At 43.8% G+C, this 20,771-nt stretch overlaps 2 protein-coding genes across 2 annotated transcripts in view; one reads left to right on the forward strand and one right to left on the reverse strand.

The window, feature by feature from the left end:
* Col4a3 (collagen type IV alpha 3 chain) overlaps window positions 1-756 on the reverse strand; it is a 118,257-nt gene extending 117,501 nt beyond the window's left edge. The window contains exon 1 of the mRNA XM_055616488.1: window positions 606-756. Coding sequence (XP_055472463.1) covers window positions 606-701 — 96 coding nt within the window. The 5' untranslated portion in view covers window positions 702-756. The remainder of the gene's footprint in view (window positions 1-605) is intronic.
* Window positions 757-1,121: 365 nt separating this feature from the next.
* Col4a4 (collagen type IV alpha 4 chain) overlaps window positions 1,122-20,771 on the forward strand; it is a 112,939-nt gene continuing 93,289 nt past the window's right edge. Inside the window, exons 1-3 of the mRNA XM_055616421.1 lie at window positions 1,122-1,415; window positions 15,110-15,277; window positions 16,731-16,773. Coding sequence (XP_055472396.1) covers window positions 15,231-15,277; window positions 16,731-16,773 — 90 coding nt within the window. The 5' untranslated portion in view covers window positions 1,122-1,415; window positions 15,110-15,230. The remainder of the gene's footprint in view (window positions 1,416-15,109; window positions 15,278-16,730; window positions 16,774-20,771) is intronic.

Below are 20,771 nucleotides of genomic sequence, written 5' to 3' on the forward strand. Positions count from 1 at the left end.
TATCTATCTATCTATCTATCTATCTATCTATCTATCTATCTATCTATCTATCGTCTATCTATCTATCTCATCTATCTATCTATTTATCTATCGTCTGTCTATCTATCTATCTATCTATCTATCTATCTATCTATCTATCTATCTATCCATCTTTCTATCTATCTATCTATCTATCTATCTATCTATCTATCTATCCATCTTTCTTTCTATCTATCTTTCTATCTATCTTTCTATCTATCTATCTATCTATCTATCTATCTATCTATCTATCTATCTATGCACCTATCTATCTATCTATGATCTATTTTTTGGTATCTATTTCCTGGTCTTTGCAAGCTTTTCTGCTCCACCTGGGACTCCTAACGTCCTGGACAGCTGGCTGGCTCCTCACTTCTTCGAGAACCATCCATTCCACCTGCTCCCCAGGGCTGCTGCTCTTTCCCCCTGTGCTGCCGTCTCCAGACTCAGGAAGAGCTAGTAGTTGAGCAGCCCTCCACATGGTGACCCAAAGGCAGAGCCCTAGTGGGTGGGACTGGCTTGTCCCTCTCACCGGGATAGGGATGGCTTGGCAGGGGTGGGCTTCGTCCAGCCCTTCAGTCACTCACCTTGCCAGTCGCAGGCTGGGCGGCCAGGAACAGCAGCAGGAAAAGTAGCGGGAGCACCTGGAATCTCGGAGCACTCTCTGAGTTCATGATGGACATTGGTCCTGAGTCCCGGTGTGTCCAGGGGCCTACCGGACCCGCGGGCTCTCAGGCCTCCGTGTCCCCTGCGGGACACAGACTGGGGAGGTCCTCTGTTGAAGCTCGCCTTGCTGGCCCACTGGGGCGAGTTTTGTAGGGCTCGACCCACCGCGGTCTGTTTGTCCTCACTCAAGCTTTTGATTGCGACTCCAAGGGAGGGAAGAAGTGGCTGAGGTCCCGCCCTCGTCCCCTCTCCCTCCCAGCTCGCCAGGCACTGTACTGTCCCTTCAACCGGGCATCGTGCCCAGGAAGTGAGAAAGGGCTGGGCGGCCGCAGAGCAGGCAGGTGGGCGCGAATCCAGGGTCAGGGTGAAAGGGGTGATGTCCCTGCGATCCTGGGACTCCGGTGCTTAGCGGGTGCCGGTCAGAGCGAGGAATTTAGGGTTGTGCGGCAGGGAGGTGGCTGCACAGGGTGGGGGGAGTGGCCAGCAGCCCTGCCCAGATTAAGCGGGAGGCGCGCGGGAGTCTGCGACTCTGGAGGCCGGGTTTGCTGGCAGCTCCCGCGGCTGCACATCTGCTGCCGGCCTTCAACTCGCAGCCAGCGCACAGACTTGAAGCTGAGCAGGCAGTGAAGAGGAACACGGTCACGGGTGGATTCCGTCCAGCCCCGAGCGCGAGGCGCGTGTCAGGTCTGCCGGGTGGCCTGCAGTTCCTTCTCTGCCTGGTTGTTCCTCAGGTAAGCTGCCCGCAGGCAGGCATTGCCTCGGCGCCAGGGCACCTGCCTGGGAGCGGAAGCACCATGGCATCTAAGGGGTGGTGGCTGGGGAAGCTGTGGCCTTGGGGTCAGTAGAGGAGAGCTTCCCTGGCTCCCAGGCTTCCCTGCCAGGGCTTGAACTGGGCACTGTGTGTTTTGATTAATTTGGAGGCTCGAGTTACTGTCCTGGCAGTTGCAGCATTCCAAAATGCCAAGAGCAAGAGGCAGCTGAGGGGAAAGAGAAAGCTCATCCTATTCTCCGAGTTGAACTGCTTTTCAGGCTAAACCTTATCTGCGGAAACGGAGGAGAAAATGAGAGCCAACTCTGGTCCGGGGTGTCCCTGCCTGGGAGGGCCTTGGATGCAAATGCCACCTCTGGCTTGGTAGGGCTCCCTGTTGCAGGGCTCCTATGCTACCTGGTGAGACAGCCTACACCGAATGGGATGAAACATTTAAGATGCATGGGCTTCAGGGAAATCACAGTTTTACTTAGATACAGTTGTCACAGTGCTAAAGGAGAGATGTACTAACGACAGGAAGTATTATTATTGAATGGTATTATTATTACTGAATGGTCTTATCTCTGTAACACTCCCACTAAACAACCGTGATACTGTCACAGTGGTAAGTGAGAACAAGATCTTGTGATAATCACGCAAACGTCATGGTCATGAGCATATCAGTGAGTGCAAACTCAGCTACCAGCATTGGTGGGTGGCCTGTTAGCTGATGTTCCTCACTGACGGAAAGTCCCAACTTCCATGAAGAACCGGTGAACACTTACACACTACTGTTTTCTTATCTGGCCATCTTGTTTCCATCTTGTTTCTCTCCTCCCCCCATCCCCAACTCCAGGTTGCAGATTGAAAGGGGCATCTTCCACGATGTACAACTGTGGCCTTACATTAGAATTTTCTGAGGAACATGTAAAAGTTCCAGCACCCAGTGAATTCTAAACCAGTTGTATAAAATTCTCTGGAGAGACAAACTTATTGGTGCATGGTAGAACCTCTTGAATATTCTTTGTGAAAACATACTTGGTAGTTGGCATATTTTTATTTTATTTTAATCCTTCTCTCTCATACGTTACATCCAGACCATAGCAATTTTGGTTAGCTGCACTGCATTAGGGTCTCTTCCGTAGAATAATAAGAAGACGTTCATTAAAGTCTTTACTAAGATTTAGGGGCCTCCTGGAGTTGGTGCCCAGATCATAAGTGTAATTTGCCGCACGGTGGCTTTAGGAAGGTTCCTGCAGGGACTTCTACCATCCTCGTGGCGTTGGATAGCAGGCACTTTGCTGATGAAGTGACAATGCACAAGGATGCCAAGAGGCATATAATTGTCCTTTTCAAAGTGGTGCTGCTACCTGAAGGAAAAAACAACAACAACACAATCTCAGTCTTGATATCAGATGCCCCTTCCCTATTTAGGATTACAGAAAACCTGGATTTTTGAATGGCTTTATCGAGGCCCTTAACTACCTTAACCTCCTTCTCTCTGTGTGTGATGCACGTATTCTCACATGTGTGCATATTCTTGAGTGGGGGAGCAAGAGCCACAGGATGGTGGGATGGTCGAGAAACAACCTCGAGTGATGGTCTTCGCTTTCCGCCTTGCTTGGGACAGGACCTCCTGCCCTCCTGGCCCTGTGAGCCTCCGGGGATTCTTCAGTCTACACCTCCAGGCTCGATTTAGGAGTGCTGAGGTTTTATAGATTCACGTACCTGGCTTTTCATGCATCCGGGAATCCAAACTCAGGTGCAAACTTCCTCAGCAGGTGCTTTCCTCACTGAACGGTATCCTCAGCCCAGAGCCCTGGAGTTTTGACGGGAGAACAGACTGAGATTTGTCAGCACTGAGCAGTCACCTGCATTTCTGATGCAGCAGCAGAAGGAAATGGGATGTAATATAGGCAGGTGCAAGCAGATGCTCAGGAGCCTGGTATCTGGACTACCCCCTGGATTCTGAATCCGTTTGTGCTTACTGGCATGGATTAATGGCTCCAGGCTGAACTCTTACCCTCTCTAACATCAGACTAATTGTGGTACCAGCCTCAGGGAGTTGTAGGACTCTGATAATCCCTCAGAAACCTTTTGTTCGTGCAACCACCAGGTGCTGCTGCATTCTGACTGGGGTTGCATTAGGGAGAAACAGATGGACATGATGAGAAAGGGTGTCAGGGTGAAGGGATGCTCTCCTCAGTTCAATACTAATGAACGAGAAGCAGGCACAGCGCCACATTAACTCCAGGTCTTATCAAGAACAGCAGCAGTGGCAGGAGCTGCTAGAAACTGGACTCTCAGCTGCCACCCAGACTCAGCGAATCAGAAGCTAACCGTCCAACATCCACGACTGCTAGCTGGTTCATTTGCAAGCGAAATGTGGAAATGTGGCTTGTTTGAAGGCCAAATACAAGCACACAGTTCTCACCTCTCCACTACACACACAGTTCACTTCATTATTGCCTATGCTCACCTACGGTTGTACTTAACCAGGGCTCAATGGGAGCTCATGAAGTTAAAGAAATCAGCACCAAGAGCACCAGTGTTTCGTAGTTTACTCCTTAAATGAGAAATACAAAAGGAAAGGTATGTTTTGTTTTGTTTTTTTGCACAAGATTTTTTTTTAACACTTGATACTAGATGGCGGTTTTAAATACAATTGTCAATACCTTTGACAAGCTCTATACACTTATTTAATCTGACTTTAAATTTATAATTAATATTATGACTTTTCTGCTTTCTTTTTAATTCTTAAAGATTTATTTTGTTAGTGTAAATATTTTGCCTGTGTGTGTGTGTGTGTGTGTGTGTGTGTGTGTGTGTGTGTGGCCAGAGGATGAAGTCAGATACCCTGCTCTGTCATGCGCAGTCTTGTGCCCTTAAGATGGGGTCTCTCACTGAACCTGGAGCCAGGCTGGAGGCCAGCAAGCCCCAACAATTCTGTTTCTGATCCCTACAGATCTCTACTGGGTTTTCAAGTGTGTACGTGTAAAAGTCAACCTGGCATTTACATGTGTGCTGTGGATTTGAACTCAGGTCCTTAAGCCTGTCAGCAAGCTTTTTTAAAAATTATTATTAGTTTTTTACTTACTAAACAATATCTCACAGCCAGGTGTCTAAATATGAGTGCCCATTTCACCAGTTTTCAATGTAAAGTTCTGTTAGGAAAGAGGCCTTTTGGGAATGGACGGTTAAATGCGAACAGCTTACCAAGCTCACACAGCATTCTTATTCACACTTATTTCTTCAAAATCCCTAAGTTTCTCCAGCCTCTACCACACACGTGGCACACATATGCAGGATTAGGTTGTCCATGGACCCTTCTCTAATTTCTCTAACTCCCCTCACAGTCATTTCTCTCTCCACCTCCACCCCCAGAACTTTCTCTTATCATCACTTCCAGGTGTTTTTAGAATCTCAAGAGTCACAAGCAGCTCACACTAGTTCTTGCTCCTGACTTCTCTGCTGCTGCTCTAAGGTCGCAGCTCCTGCCCTGGTACCCACTTTTATTATCCGTAGACTATGGTTGCCTTCTAGCTGGTCTCCTCTCTCGGGAGCTCTGTGAAATCCATCTTTGATGTTTCTGTCAAAGCTGCCATTTAGAATTGCACACAGGGCTGGGGCGATGCCACAGCTGGGTAAAAATGCTTGCTGTGTAAGCACGAGGCCAGGAGAAAGCCCACATAAAAGCCATTGGATGTGGCAGTCCACTCATACTCCCAACATGTGGGAAATGTGTAACAGGTTCCTTGGAGCAAGCAGGCTAGCTACAGCCTTACCAAAATGGTGGCCTCTGGTTCAGAAAGGAATCCTGCTCCTATATATAGGGTAGAGACAGATGAGACCCAGTATCAACCTTGGGCCTGCACATGCACCTACACACAAGCAAACATGCAAACATGTGCACACTCACAATGCACTGTATTCACATAAAGTGATTATAAACTGTGATAGCCACAGGAGATAGACGGTGATGTTTGCTACACCAGTAAATCAGTTCTTTTTCCCTCTATCATGTTTAGCATGAGCTAGTGTAAATAATAGCCAGATAGATGCTTCTTGAGTTAATAACCATAGATATTTATGTAGCATTTAAAGTATATGCAGATGATACAAAAAAAAATACTTCACCAGTGCCAACCTAATTTATAGAAAGCTACCCCGTATTTTCATGATTTATTATATTTAATAATTTTAATTTGTAAGTCATTCTCATACTTGTTATATATAAGCTAGATTTAGTATTTTGTTCTTATTTCTTTTTATGATAAAAAGTAACATAGACTTCTTTCTAGCTTTATTGTCTGTGTTCCCCCCCCCCCCCAGGTCCTTTATTTCCAAAGTTCATAATGAAAGAGCAGGCATACTCTAATTATAATTATGGAATTCTTTTTCTAATGATATTTTCAGCTGCTATTTTTTTTTTTTGGCCATGCTGTCCACTGATAACCTTATGCACACATAGAACATTCTTTTCACTCCACTTAGTATGTGGTCCATACTGAAGGTGTGCTAAGCTCCACAGTGAACTATGGGAAATCCATGACTCTGAAGCCATTTTATTTTGTTGTTGCATTTTCTTACATTTATTTATTGGGGAGGGAGTGTGCGACAGTGCCCGTGTGGAGGTCAGAGGACAAGTTGGTAATGGTTCTCTTCTTCCATTGTGCGGGTTAGTGGCAAGCTCATTTACCCAGGGAGCCGTCTCCATCCCTGAAGCCCAGGTCTGAGGTATGCCCTTGAATCTCTTGTTACAATCCTGAGTGGCACAACTGTTCAGTGTGGAGTGTTGTTCCAGGTCTTGTCCTTAAGGAAGACACATGGTAAGGAGATTCCAGGCTCCCAGCAATCAACTCCCACAGCAAGCCAGAATGGCTTAAAGGGTGGCCAAAAGACAGGATGTGGCCATGGAAAAAGCCATGATGGCATTCTTAGGAAAGAGGAGACCTTGTTTGAGCCCAGTTGCTCTTCTCCTGTACTCCCCCCCCGCCCCACCATTTCTGCCTAACCTTAAAGTTCATCTGCACACTTTTAATGAAATCTTTCTTTTCGCTTAAATACTTAAGTATTGCCCTTTTCTCTCCCCTATAGAGAGGCAGTGCCCCTCTGACCTCCATAATATGCAGACTTTTAGACTTGAATGCCACCTTCCAAATGCAAAGACCTCTACAGGAGAACTCGGGTTTTCTGAGATTCTGAGGGAACAGAACATCTTTGTGGCACCTAGCCACTACATCAATAATTGATTTTCTATGCTGCCAAAGTCTTTCTTTCCTGACATCAACTTCCTGAAACTCACGAACTTTCCTCAAAGCTATGAAGTGTTCACAAAGCCTAGAACTTACTGTACATTTAGCCTCTGTCAGTCCTTCTAATTGTTATAATGGGAGGATGACCATAACAACGATGGAGAAACAGAAGAGGAGGAGAGAAGAGGTGGAGGGAGGAGGAGAAAGAAGTGGGGAAATGAGGGTGGGAGTAAGAAGATATTATGAGGAGGTGCTAGAGAGCTCCGTGCATGCCCCTGATGTGCCTTTTTTTGTATTCTCTGGGTGAGCATGTGTTAACTCAGTAATCTTCCCTAGAACTGTCCCATGGCATGCTTTCTTCTTCTACAGTTACAGAAAAGCCACCCCTCTGTTTGATTCCCTTCCCTTGGTGTTTTAAAGGTTTTTAACCCCCACCAACAACACAGGCCTATAGACCAACTCTGTAGGAGGCAGAAACAGGAGGATCACTTGATCTCAAGAGTTTGAGCTCAACCTGGGTATCATAACAACATCTTGTCTCATAACTAACTAACTAACTAACCAACCAATTAACCAACCAACTAACTAACTAACCAATCAATTAACCTACTAACTATCCAACCAACCCATTAACCAACAATGAATTAACCAAGCAATTCACCAACAAATCAACTAATCAATCAATTAACCAAGCAATCAACTAACCAACCAACCAATTAGCCAATCAACCAGTTAACTAACTAACTAACTAGCTACCCAGCTACCCAACTCCCTCTCCTCAACCTAAAAGCTCTGTACCTCTGATCTTTCTTTCTTTTTAAATCAAATATTCTCTTATTTGGGACCAGCACCACTTTCTATTTTTATAACCATTTCAACCTGTTGGGAAGTGTTTTTTGTTTGTTTGTTTGTTTGTTTGTTCCTTTGTTTTTGTTTGTTTGTTGTCTCTGTTATCAATTAGGAAGGAAAGAAGGGAGGAAAGAAGAAAGGGAGGAAGGAAGAAAAGGAGGAGGGGAGGAAACAGATATGGAGACAGGCACTGCATAGGGGACTGATTCAGACTCATTTTGGCCCCTCAGGTTATTAATTTTCCATTTGGAGAAATTCTGTACTCAGAGGAATTACAGACTTGCACAGGGCTACCCTAACTGGGTGTTTTGATTACATAATGAGTTGGCCGTGTGATCATAGCAAGAATCTGAACCCCAGCCTTCCCATCCCTCATCCCCTGACTGTCTGAACACAAGGTTGGCAGGCAGGGAAGCAGACTCTCTCTACATAGGAATCATAGCACTTTCCACTTGGGAATTCAGCTCTTCATTGCCCTTGGGGATGGCCCCACCCAAGGAATCAGCTCATGTTATTGCCAGACGCTCATTCCAAAGCCAGATCTCAGAAGTCTAAAAGGTCCAGAGAGCTGAGATAAGTGTCCTGCCAGGGCCAGAAAGAAAACTCACAGATGCAGGAAAGCTAGAGTTTAGCACTTTTAGCAGCACATTACAGAGTATTATGAACTACGGATGCCACTCTGAACTTGGAGGTCAGAGGGCAGTCTGGTTTTGAAAGTTAGCTGTGCATTTTTTATAATGTGAACCATGTTGTTCCTAGATGTGACATTATTGTGGTTACTGTCAAGTTTTCTGTTGATATTGGGAGGAGACCTCACAAAGGAAATGATAACAAACGCCCGTGTTGCCAGAATAGTGGGTGAGCTGAGATAGGGTGCATTTGGCTCTGCCTTTACAGACCCAAGTCCAGTGTCATCTGAGGACTGCAGCATTCATACACTCCAACCAGGTCGACAGGGTAGGAGAGGTAGGGTGGGCTGGCTCCAGGCCAGGGGCATTCTGTTCCAGCTGGAATTTAGAGTAGTTCTCAAGAATGCACTTGAGTAGTTGTCAAGTTTTTCCCTTTCGGAGAACATGAAGCTGCAGCCACATTCCGAGGGTCTTCGGACCACACAGACTCATGACCCACAGGAAAAATCTTGTATGCAATGAGGTCGACTGTTTCTGCTAAAGAACTCAAATAAACCCATTTTTAAAGGGGGTGTGGCCTGGGGTAGAATCAGCTGAAATGAACGACATCAATGGGACTGGATGGAACTCACTATGTTAAGTAAAATAAGCCAGACAGAGGCACTCACACCACACTCTAGCTCATTCATATATTGAGTGTGAAAAAAGCGGATTTCATAGAAGTTGATGGCAGAAGGTGGGTGCTAGGAAAGTGGAGAGAGGGAGGGAGAGACAGAGAGAGAGAGAGAGAATGAGATGGAAAGAGGCTGGTCAGTTTGTGGTAGGTCCTATTAGGTAAGAGTAAGAAGTTCTGAGTGACAGTAGATAACCATCCACTTTATGTTTAGAAACACCACAACATTGCATTTTGTACACCTTCAACATGAAGAAATGACAAATGAGAACATGTTTGAGGAAATAAGAGAGTTTTTCTTGAGTTAACATTACACCGCATGTGTGTACGATCACAGTTCCTCGTTAACACACACTAGTTTCATGTTTTCAAATGTACTGGTGAAAATAAATTTGAATATAAAAATTGACTGCATTTTATTTATTTATTGTGTATATATTTGTGCATGCATGTGTGGGTGTGTGTCTCTCTCTATGTGTGTGTAGGTGGTGCTTTTGCATGCCTGTGGAGATCAGACAAGTTTGGGGGAATCAGTTCTCTTATTTCAACATTTTGGTTCTCAGACTGAACTCAGGCCACCAGGCTTGGCAATAAAAGCCATTGCTCTCTGGACCATCTGGTCAGCCCTAATTTTTTTTTTTTTTTTTTTTTTTAGTGAAAACAAGAACAAATAACTAGCTTGTATATTGGAAAACAGTTAACTCTATCTATCTATCTATCTATCTATCTATCTATCTATCTATCATCTATCTATCCATCCTTCCCTTCCTCCTCTCTCCCCCTCTCTCTCCCCCTCTCTCTCTCTCTCTGTGTGTGTGTGTGTGTGTGTGTGTGTGTGTGTCTATCTATCATCTATCTATCTTGATACAGGGTTTCATGTATCCCAGGCTGGCTTTAAAATCACTGTGCAATCAAGATGATCCTTGATCTTTTGGTCCTCCTGCCTCCACATCCCAAGTTCCAAGATTACAGGAATTTGTACTCTACTACATCCTATTTATGCAGTGCTGGGGCTCTAACTCAGGGCTTCCTGCACGCTGGGCAAGCGAGCACTCTGGCACCTGAAGTACATCCCCAGCGCTTAACACGTAACAGGGAAGGTGCAAACCATTAAAGGAAGTTCTCCAGTGGCCTGGGGTAAATAAGGCTCAAGACAGGTAACTGGGAGCAGTTCCCTAGTCTTGGAGAGTCTTTTCTTTGTTTAAAAATATGTTATTTTCTGTGTATGAGCGTTTGCCTGGATGTATGTCTGTGTACCACATGTATGCTATGCCTGAAGAGGTAGAAGCCTGCAGGCATCAGACCCCCTGGTGCTGGAATCACAGCTGGTTGTGAGTCAAGGTGTGGGTTCTTGTAATTGAACCCCAGACCTCTGGAAGAGCAGCCTAACCACTGAGCCACCTCTTCTGTGCCTCCCCTCACTCCCTATTTTAAGTGAAAGCTCAAGCACTGAAAAATTCTAGTTTGGAAAAAGAAAAGTTACAAGGTTATTGTCCACACAGAATGATTTGTTATTGGAAAGAACCTTCTGATAGTTGTGCATGGTGGAAAAGTACATTTACTCGTTCAGTAAGTAGGAAATTGTTTCACAAAAAGAAGAAAACCTGGGCATTTAAAAGAACTCACAGATTTAGTGTCACCAATGGAGGAAAAGACAAACTTTTATAGTATTTTGTGAGTAGAAAAGTCCAGACCTTAGCCTCTTGTTTATCTGGTCCCCAACCTTGGCCACTGGCCCACACTGATGAGAACCCAGCAGGGTGTGTTTCAACCTAAGAGCCTGTTGCAGAGAAAACAAATTTCCCATGGTGGAACTCATGGAAGATCTTGGATCTTGTTCCCAAGATTGGAGCATTTGGAAAACATTGAGCCATCCCAGGGGAACGGGAAACCAAGACTTCTCCTTTCAAAATAAATGAAGTGCGATTAATAATCACAAGGAGTTAGAGGAAGAGGGCACGGTGACATTTGCTGGTCACACGTGCAAAAGGGCTTCTGTTTGTATGCTGGGCGAAAGAGCCTGGGGACCTAAGAGGGGACTCCAGTGATCAGGTGCTTAGAAAAGGACTAAAGTGCTGGTATACATCTTTTCTCTTGGAGGGCAAGGGGGCTTCCTGTGAGAGTGGACCAGCCTTAAAACCCACAGGAAGGTGAAGGCTTTCCATTCATCTCGTCTACACGGGTCCATTCACTCAGACACAGGAAACCCACACTGAAACTAAAGGAAGGGGTGGGGCAGCTTCCGTACCCTCAGCCGATTGACTCTTGCTGCATTTTCATCTCTGACAAGATCTTTTTGTGACTACTTAGCATATTTGTTTTCTTTTAAATTCAAGGTTACTCTTCACCTGGACTTTACCCGGGGCCATCTCTTCCTGTGCCTTTCTTCTCCCACATCTTTTCGTCTCGCTGTGTTTATTTCTGCCCCACAGAGTCTCTGTTTGTACTGTTCCCCAGCCTAGAGTCTTGAGTTCTCTGCCACAGACGCTTGCTTTGAGTTGGGTTGCCTTGTGGTCCTTTCCATGGAGCTGAGGTGACAGGATCAGATGATAGAAAACATGGCCATGCCCTCAGGCAGCTGGGCTGAGGGTGAGACCCTGCTGTCATCACGGATAATGTTCCTTTTGTCAGTAACAGTCAGCAGTGGCAAAGCAAAGCATTTCCTCCAGAATACACACCACTTCTGCAGAAATTGCCTGGGTAGAAGGCCAGCTAACATTATTTGCATATCTTCTAGTGCCATAGCACTTCAGGGTATTCAAGTTATGTTTGTAGCAGTGATACATTCAAATGGAAACATACTTTCTCCTCTATTTCCATATAGTGTCACTTATTAACTTAAAGTGTTAGATGGCTGTTGTGAGAGATAGGGTGATTTTTATGTACTTGGAGGCTGAACCAAAGCAAACATGTTAAAGTGCTCAACACTGACCATTGCAACAGAGAAACTCTGTGTAGATTGCATATAGCATACGAGGTCATGTCTCATGCAGAGTGTATGTCACATTGCTGTTGATGGTGTCAAGATGACAGTGTGGTCAAGGCTCTGCTTCTAGCTGAATCATCACCATGAACACAGGATGTCTCCGTGTGGCTGGTCTGTGGGCTGCAGAGATGCACCCTTTAGTGTATACCACCCCATCATCTGTCCCTGATAAAAAGACCTTTTCTTCCCTCTGTCAGCTCGCTTAGAACAGGTCTTTACACTGAGGCACACACATTCCGGAGAAGCAAAAAGTGCTTCCGTAACTCATTTTGTGGAAAAAAAAAAAAAAAAAAAACAGTGTCCAGAGTCTCAGCTATGGTATGTAGTCTTTCATGGACTTCTGTCTTTGATCAAATTTCTCATCTCTCCTTTCCCTTCTTACACTTTTCAAGAGAAGAGCATACTTTCTGAGCTAGTTAGTTTTAACCTTCAACTTGGAACAACCTAGAACCACCTAATGCAAGGGTTTCATTTGAGGTATTGTCCAGATCAGGTTGGCCTGTATTTAACTAAGTCTGTGGGGGATTATCTTGTTGTTAATTGATGTTGGAAAACCCAGCCCACTGTGGGCTGCACCATTACCTACACAGAGAACCTTGAACTGCATAAGACAGGAGGAAGCTTAAAGAGAGCAAGTGGGAAGCATGGGTGCATTCATTCTGTTTGCTCTTGACTACAGATGTGGCATGACCTGTTGTCCTCCCTCTGTGGCTGCTCTGTGTTGATGACTCATAACCTGGAATTGTAAGCTTAATAGACCTTCATCGCTAAAGTTGTTTTTGTCAAGAAATGTCACAACAACAAAAATGAAACTAGCTTACTCTTGTCCTCATATTATCCCAGATATCCCTTGGGCTTCCCATCCAGTCAAGGCTATTTGAACTCCAGGCTAATGCTAGATCCTTTCTCAAGGAACAAGAGAGATGGTATGTGAAGGACAACACTTGAGCTTGACCTAGGACCTTCACACACACACACACACACACACACACACACACACACACACAGCTGTGCACACAACAGTAGAATGTATATATGGGATGAACGCTATGTAAATATGTCTTCCCAATAAACACTGAGTATTATAAATTTTCATTAAAGAATACATGGGCAACACTTTTATCTGTCGGTCGTGAGACTCAGACTGTGGTGGCATTATGATGCTCTGGAGATTTCTAAAACAACGCTGAACAGTTCTATTTTGAAGTCTCCAAAAATCATCCATCCAAGTGTATTGAGAAACTCCAGATGTTTGTCAAAACAGTAGTCAAACTCCAGATATTGGGACAGTAGTCAGGCATCCTTCTTCCTCATTTTAGTAGCGTTTCTCTGTGAAAACTTCTTCACAGCATGGTTATATGAGTTGGTTGCACCAATTATTTTTAACTAAAACATACATATCTCCAATTTTCCATAATTTTAGACACTTTTCCTTTTTTTTTTTTTACAATATTGAGTATAGTTTAAATGAGTTTTCAAACCAATTTGCATTTTTTTCCAAAATCATAATTCATTTTATTGAGACTTGTTTCCAGCATGTAACTTTTATCATAAACTATTTAAAATGATCACTTTAAAATGGAAAAAATAATCTGTGTGTTTTCTATAATTGTATTTATTTCTACTTGGTTTTGAAACTATGATTGAATGTGGTCCTACCACTACCAGAAAAACTGGTCTTTACTTGACACAGTGTTGATTATTTTGCCCAGCTTTCATCAAAAAATTTAAAAATAGCTTGTAATATCTGACATGACTGGTTTCCTTCTCCCTGCCAGTTCCCATAAGGACAGGAGCTCAGAAGAGCCAAACTTTAAAAAATGAGACATCTCCGTTCTTTGTGCCAAAGAGATTTTAGATAAAAATAAAGAGTTCTTGAGGTCAAATAGAGAAAAATAAATTTTCTCTTGTTTACAAATAAAATTCAAAACATGAAGTTCACCATTTTAAGTCTTCTAAAGTTTATAATTGAGTAGTCCCAGATACAGTCCTGATGTACACCATGTCTGCTTTCTAATTCTGGCACATTGCTGGCATTCCCAAAGTAACCCTGTAGTCCCCGGTTTTCCATTTGCCCCTACCCATGGCAATGGCCAATCTGATCTACTTTCTCTCTATGGATTTGCCCACTGCTTATGTACTTTTGATGCTCCCAGTTTATGGTTCATGGTTCATCCACATAGGCGCATATCCATGTGTAGTTCCTTATCACATCTAAATAATATTACCTTGCATGATATGATATTTTTCTTTTCCATTAATCGATTAGTTGGTTTTTTATTCTTTGACTGTTATGATTATCATGCACAAGTATACTGTGAAAACGATTTTAGTTCTCTTAAGTCTTTTCACTTTTCTTTTTAAATTTAATTAATTTATTTTTTATTAACTGCAATTTATTCACTTTGTGTCCCAGCTGTAGCCCCCTCCCTTGTCCCCTCCCAATCCTGCCCTCCCTCCCTCATCTCTTCCCATACCCTCCCCCAGTCCACGGATAGGGGAGGTCATCCTCCCCTTCCATCTGACCCTAGCCTATCAGGCTTCATCAGGACTGGCTGTATTGTCTTCTTCTGTGGCCTGATAAGGCTGTTCCACCCCTCCCCTGGGAAGGTAATCATGAGAGCCTGTCCCTGAGTTCATGTCAGAGTCAGCCCCTGTTCCCCTGGGGAACAGGGGCTTTTCACTTTTCAAAAATATATTTGTTACATACAGAGGATCTGAGAATATTTCAATTTCTATTTTATTTCTTTTTATCTTATAATGTTAGATTACAAGGGGCTGAAGAGTCAGCTCAGTGGTTAAGAGCACCAGCTACTCTTTCAGAGGAACTGCGTTCAATTTCCGGGACCTAAAAGGTAGCAGACAACTTTTTGTAACTCCAATCCCAGGGTATCCAACTCCCTCTCACGGGCTTCCCTGGGTATGCAGGTAAAACCCTCACACCCATAAAAGAAAAATAAAGAAAACCCCTTTTAAAGAGTTTACACAGTCACATATTTCTTTATAGTAGTTTCACGCATTCCTCATCTTCACCCCTCACCCCACACTGTTCCTCCTTTCCATGTCCGAGTCCCTCCCCACCATACCCTCTTGCCCTGAGAAAGATTATTTTCATTTCTAAGAATGTTTATTCAGTACAAAAAGTACTAAAAAAGATTTCTGTGTCAACAGCCATTGGGGTTGTTTAGAAAATGTCTCCATCGTGGACAGAATAATGGAAGCGTTATTCTCAAGTTTAAGGCACACGGATGTTATAAGAGACATATTTGTATTTCACTCACGCAGATTCTAACACAGGACACTGACTCCCAACTGTCCATGAGAGTCCCCTGGAATAGAGGAGAAGGCTGGAGGACTATTTGGTGCACAGAGGTCATCCGTGAGGGCACCAAGGCTCAAGGTCTTCATGAGGTGCTTTTTCAGGTGGACCCAGCCCTCAGTCACAGTCCTCTGGTGAGTATCCTTGTGTGCATTTCTTTACGGAACAATTTCTGCTGCCATGTAGGACCCACCCTGGCTGTGAAATTCCAACCTCTTTTCCATAATGTGCTAGCATCATGATGAAATGTGAAGCTGTTCTGTACAAACAAAAGCACCCTGGTTCCTGCTATCTTACTAGATGTGAATAGCAAAAGCATTAAGTGCCCAGAATTTCAGGGTTCCTGAAACTAGTGAAGGAGGACAAAGTGCTTTCATGAATGCAGAAGGCAGGTTAATGACCTTAGAGATGTCTACATCCTCATCTTTGTTAATGTTATTTACACGAGAAAGGGAATTTACAGCTGCAAATGCTATTCAGGCTGTCAATCAGGTGATCTTGAGATGGCAGGAGGTATCTTGGAGCATCCGGATGTTATCACAAGTATTCTTAGATGTGAAAGGGGGAGAAAGGAGACCAGCATCAGTGAAAAAGATGTCACTGCAGAGGCAGAGGACAGAGAGCACTAGTTTTGAAGATGGAAGAGACTATGAGCCAAGGGACATGGACAATTCTAGAATGTGGGAAAGATAAGAATCATACTCTCTGTGTTTAGGAAAAGAGCCCCCAAATATCTTGATTTCAACCAACAAGCACATCCAGTTTATGGACTCCTCAAAGGTCACAATGCATTGTCATATCTAAACTGTTTCTATTACTCCCAGAGAAAGGATGACAGTGTAGAGAAAGAGCGTTCACTTAGCATGTGATTCCAAAGGAGGGGGAAGCCTGTACAGGAAAACAAGGCCCGGCTCCAAAGGTTCGGGTTGGAGACAGGGAGGTGTGGCCAGCATCACCATAGATGATCAAGAACCAATCGAGGTGATAGGCACTGAAGGCCTTTGACAAAAAGATGCATGAACACACGTTCCTTTGGCCTTTCTCAGTCACATCCCTCTATTAAAATTTGTTTGCAATAGCAGCAAAGCCCAAGGTGGATTTTGGTTGTGGGCCAGCTTACTCCTCCCTAGTGATTATTTCCACTCACCCTGAGCCATTCTTCTCAGTCAGGCAGCTTTCCCTCTACCATTCTTCCTTGCACTGGTTCTTTTAAGTGACCTCCTGGATGTCACAGGTCTCAGGTGTGTCCCTAACCACGGCTGTCTCCCTCCTTCTTTCCCCTCTCTTTCATGGGAAGTCATCTCATTGTCCTTCGCTGTCCATTCAAGCCCAATCTTTCCCTTGGTACCCCTATGGTTTCCAGAACCATGGCCTTCAATATAGCCATACCAAGCCCCTTCAATATATCTGCCTTGACTGATAAAAAGAGGACAGGCAATGATGCCAGCCAGAGAGAGGATGACGTTGGTTGTGTTGGGTGGTAGCAGTCAGAAGGGAGAATCAGCCTTCTGCAAGTAATACTGTTACTCTGTTTAGGCTGCTTCCCGTTAAACCAAACACTTAGTCTATATTTTTGCTTTTTCATAGGTCACTAATATTTATTCTCTTTACCATACAATATGAATATGGGGTAAGTATATTGATTAATTCTGTACATGAAATTCACTTTGTTGAATATATGATTTATCGTGTGTGTGTTTAAGTGTACTTCAACTAGTCACTCTCTGAGGGCTCAGTTTTCATATCTTCAAAATGGATATTTAATAAAGCACAGCCGAGGGCCACTTTAATATTTTTCAATCAAAGCCACTTATAGAACTGTCCAAGTGTTGGAGACTTCTTTATCTTATAACAACCACAGCCCTTCCTTAAATTCTTTTTATTTGGAACAGAAAAGAAATAGTTGAGCCATTTCAAGATTAAACCAAGAAATGTAAGATTCAGTCCGGATGCTTTTTAGCACTAGAGAAATCTCAGTCTGTAACTAGCCCTCTTTTCTCCTGTTTCCTCAAGGAAGAACCTAAATTATGGGCCCGACCTCAAAATGTGTAAAGATAATCCTGTTAGGGGCTGCCTGCCATTCAGGGCTGAAGATCCCTGCAGTGACTGAGCCCACCTAGCTCAAGTCCCTTGACTATCAGGGACCTTTGTAAAGTAACAGAACCTCAAAATCATCTCTCCTCCCCTTTTACTACTGGGGTCAAGGAATGAGAAACCCTTGCTTTTTTGGCTCTCCCAAGTCACTTCTTCTCTAACCTAGCTAAGAATTGGTCTCCCTCCCATGTTGAGCAGGGAGAGTGAGACCTGTCCAGTTTGGTTCATCTGCATTTGAGACCTCCCCTGTGATGCACACTCGAGAGCATTTTTCCAGTTAATCTTACCTGATTGTTCCAGGCTTATTTTTTTATTATATTCATTTAGTTTCCTATCGTCATCCTAAAATTCACTCCTCCTTGTTCCTTATATTCACGTGAGTGAATGTGAACCAAAGATAGTTCAACCCTAGACACTCCCATCAGCTTGTGGTGCAGAGAGATTTTAGAGTCTTCACACAGGGAGTAGCCAAATGATGGCTGGGATTTAAGGGGAGGTATGAATTGACACAGTACCCATAGAAGGCAATTTTCATATTCTAACAAGATTTTAAATGTACAACCTTTTGGCACAGGAATGCAGTAAAAAAAAAAAATCTGTCACATATTTCCATTCTGGCATGTATAAAGATGAATGCACAAGAATATTAATTGCAGGGTGGTGTTTAGCCACTAAAGAGGGGGATGAGCTAAGTATTCATCAGTATAGAGTGGACGCACAGGCTCTGAGACTATATGAAATGGACAGCTGTAAATTAATGTGAAAACAGTGATTATGTGAAAACAGAGGTACTAGCCAGCATGAAACAACCCCAAGTCACCAACGGTGTGGGTATTTGTGATTGAACATATTTATTAAACTCAGGTACCGATGTAAAGAGATGCATCCTTTCAGGTAAGAAACTTGAGCCCAGGACAAAAAGGAAAATGTCCAATATTATATTTTTATGCAGTTTGATGTTCTGGTTTTGTGTTTATCATTTTCTCATACACACACACACACACACACACACACACACACACAAATGGGTTACAGATACAGGGCAGAGTTAACTTTATAGAAATTAATGTTCTACTTTTTAAAACTTTCTATGCCCTAAGCATGCGTTTTATGACATCTGAGGTAAAGAAGGGTGGCCTCTCCTGTTTTTAACCTTTGGAGCAAAATAAGTTGGCTTGAGTATAAGAGTGTCCCCAGCAAGTGCGTGAGTGTAGGCCTGTTCCATTGAACTCATGCTCAAAATCCTATGAGTGTAATTGTGTTCCTAGCGAGCTTATGAGCGCAGGTGTGTTCCCAGTAAGTTTTTGAGTCTGGGTGCATTCCCAACCATTGAGGTCATGGACATTTAATTGTCTGTGGTATTGTCAATGCTCTTTTTAATGGCTTTGCATAATCTCTCTCTCTCTCTTTCTGTGTGTGTGTGTGTGTGTGTGTGTGTGTGTGTGTGCATGTGTGCAAGTCAGCATGCATGTGTTTGCTGAGTAAGGAGGCGAGTAGACAAACTCAGATGTTGCTCTTTAGGCAGAATCCACCTATTTTTGTTTGTTTTAGAGACAGGTTCTCTCCTTGTCCTGGAACTTACCCAGCAGGCTAAGCTGGCTGGCGTGAGCCCTGGGGACCTGCTAATCTCTGCCTCCCCAGTGCCAGGGTTACGAGCCTGTACCACCATGTGTGGTATTTTCACGTGGGGACTGAGCATCAAACTTCGTGTTTTTGTTAAGTGCAGACTCTTCCTTTGCAAGCTTACACCCCCATTTCATGTGTCAATGGCTATTTCTTTCTTAGAATCTGCTGATCTATTTTAAAATGACTCCTGGAATGGAATCCTGTCACACACATCTCAGCGATGCTTGGCAAAAATAAGCAAATATCAAATAAAAACCCACCTTTGTCATCAAGGCTTCTAATCTACTGACTGCATTTTTGCCATCTCTGTTTCGGTGTTTCACTGAACACGGTAATGAATCCAGATCTTAGATGAATCCGAGTCCTCAGACTAGCGATTTTGTCTGCATGCTGTCCCAGCCACGCCTGGGTATTTAATTCTTAACCTTTTTAGGGTCATGTGTTCGCAGATTACAGTGTTAATCAAACCTTAGGAGTCACACACTTCTGAAATTTCAAACTCATTTTTGTGTGGTTTATGTGGTGTGTGTGTTCACACACACACATATGGCGAGGTCAGAGGTCAACACTGAGTGTATTTTTCTATTGCTCTCCACCATTAATTGAGACAGAGTTTCTTGAGAACCTGGAGCACCATCAGTTCAGCCAAACCTGGCCAGCAAGTCCCAGGGATCCCCCTGTCTCCACCTCTCAGCGCTGGGATTACATGCATGTTCTGCTTTGCCCAACCTTGTACGTGGGTGATAGAGACCTGAAATCAAGTTCCCATTCCCACGTGACAGATGCCTTACAGACTGAGCCCTCTCTTAGGCTGCAAGGCTTTTAATGACCCAGAAAACCGTTGTTTAGGAAAGATGTCTTTTTCGCTTAATGTTCCTACCTGTCTTAGTTGGGGTTTCTATTGCTGGGAAGAGACACCATGACCAGAACATCTCTTATAAAGGAAAACATTTAACTGGGGCTGGCTTTCAGGTTCAGAGGTTCAGTGCGTTATCATCACGGTGGGAAACATAGTGGCACACAGGAAGACACCGTGCTGGAGAAGGAGCTAAGAGTTCTACATCTGGATTGGCAGGCAGCAGGAAGAGCAGCACTGGGCCAGCCTGAGCATCTGAGACCTCAAAGCCCACCCCACTTCCTCCAACAATACCACCTGTCCTAATCCTTTCAGATAATGTTACCCCACCCCCATGAGCCTATCGGGGCCATTTTCATTCAAACCACCACACCCCTGCCCCTTGAGGAAAGTTTAGATTGGGTGGTTAAAAAAACAAACAAACAAACAAACAAACAAAACCACTTTTGAGTAGATCCTTTGTCTTGTCTCACTGTCACCCACATTTATGGACATATGCATGTATATGTGTGTGCTTATGTATGTATTTATATGGAATATACATACTAACATGTATTACACTTACTAGTCTTCCACCAGGGCCATAACTATTGGCTTAGCTGCTTTCTCTCTCTCTTTCTCCTCTTCTCTCTCCCACTCTCCCCCCTCCCCCTTTTTCTTTGACAGTGTGTCATGTATCCCAGGCTGGTCTTGAACTTGCCCTGATCCTCTTGCCTCTACCTCCTAATGCTGTGTCTATAGGCTAGTACTTCTCTATTTCTCTCTTTTCACATTTGTTTATGTTCATTCCTTCAGCTTAAAAGATGCATCAGTTACGCAAATAGGCAAGGTTGGAGTAGGCAAAGTTTATCTGTGTTGCTTTCTTGATGGTCTGATTTCTTCTAGTAGCTCTAGCACCTAACTCCTCTTGACCATCTGAGCCTTAGAGGATGAACGAAAGCAGGAGCTTGAAAGTGGCTGGTTTTAGTAGAGAACCTCCACAGGGCAGCAGTTATTCTTGGACTACACTAAGTGGCTGATGGCTCTGGGTATAGATAATACGGACATTCAGT

The sequence above is a fragment of the Psammomys obesus genome, unplaced genomic scaffold (assembly GCF_907164565.1).
Source record: "Psammomys obesus unplaced genomic scaffold, mPsaObe1.curated_primary_1811, whole genome shotgun sequence".
In the NCBI taxonomy this organism is placed as follows: Eukaryota; Metazoa; Chordata; class Mammalia; order Rodentia; family Muridae; genus Psammomys; species Psammomys obesus.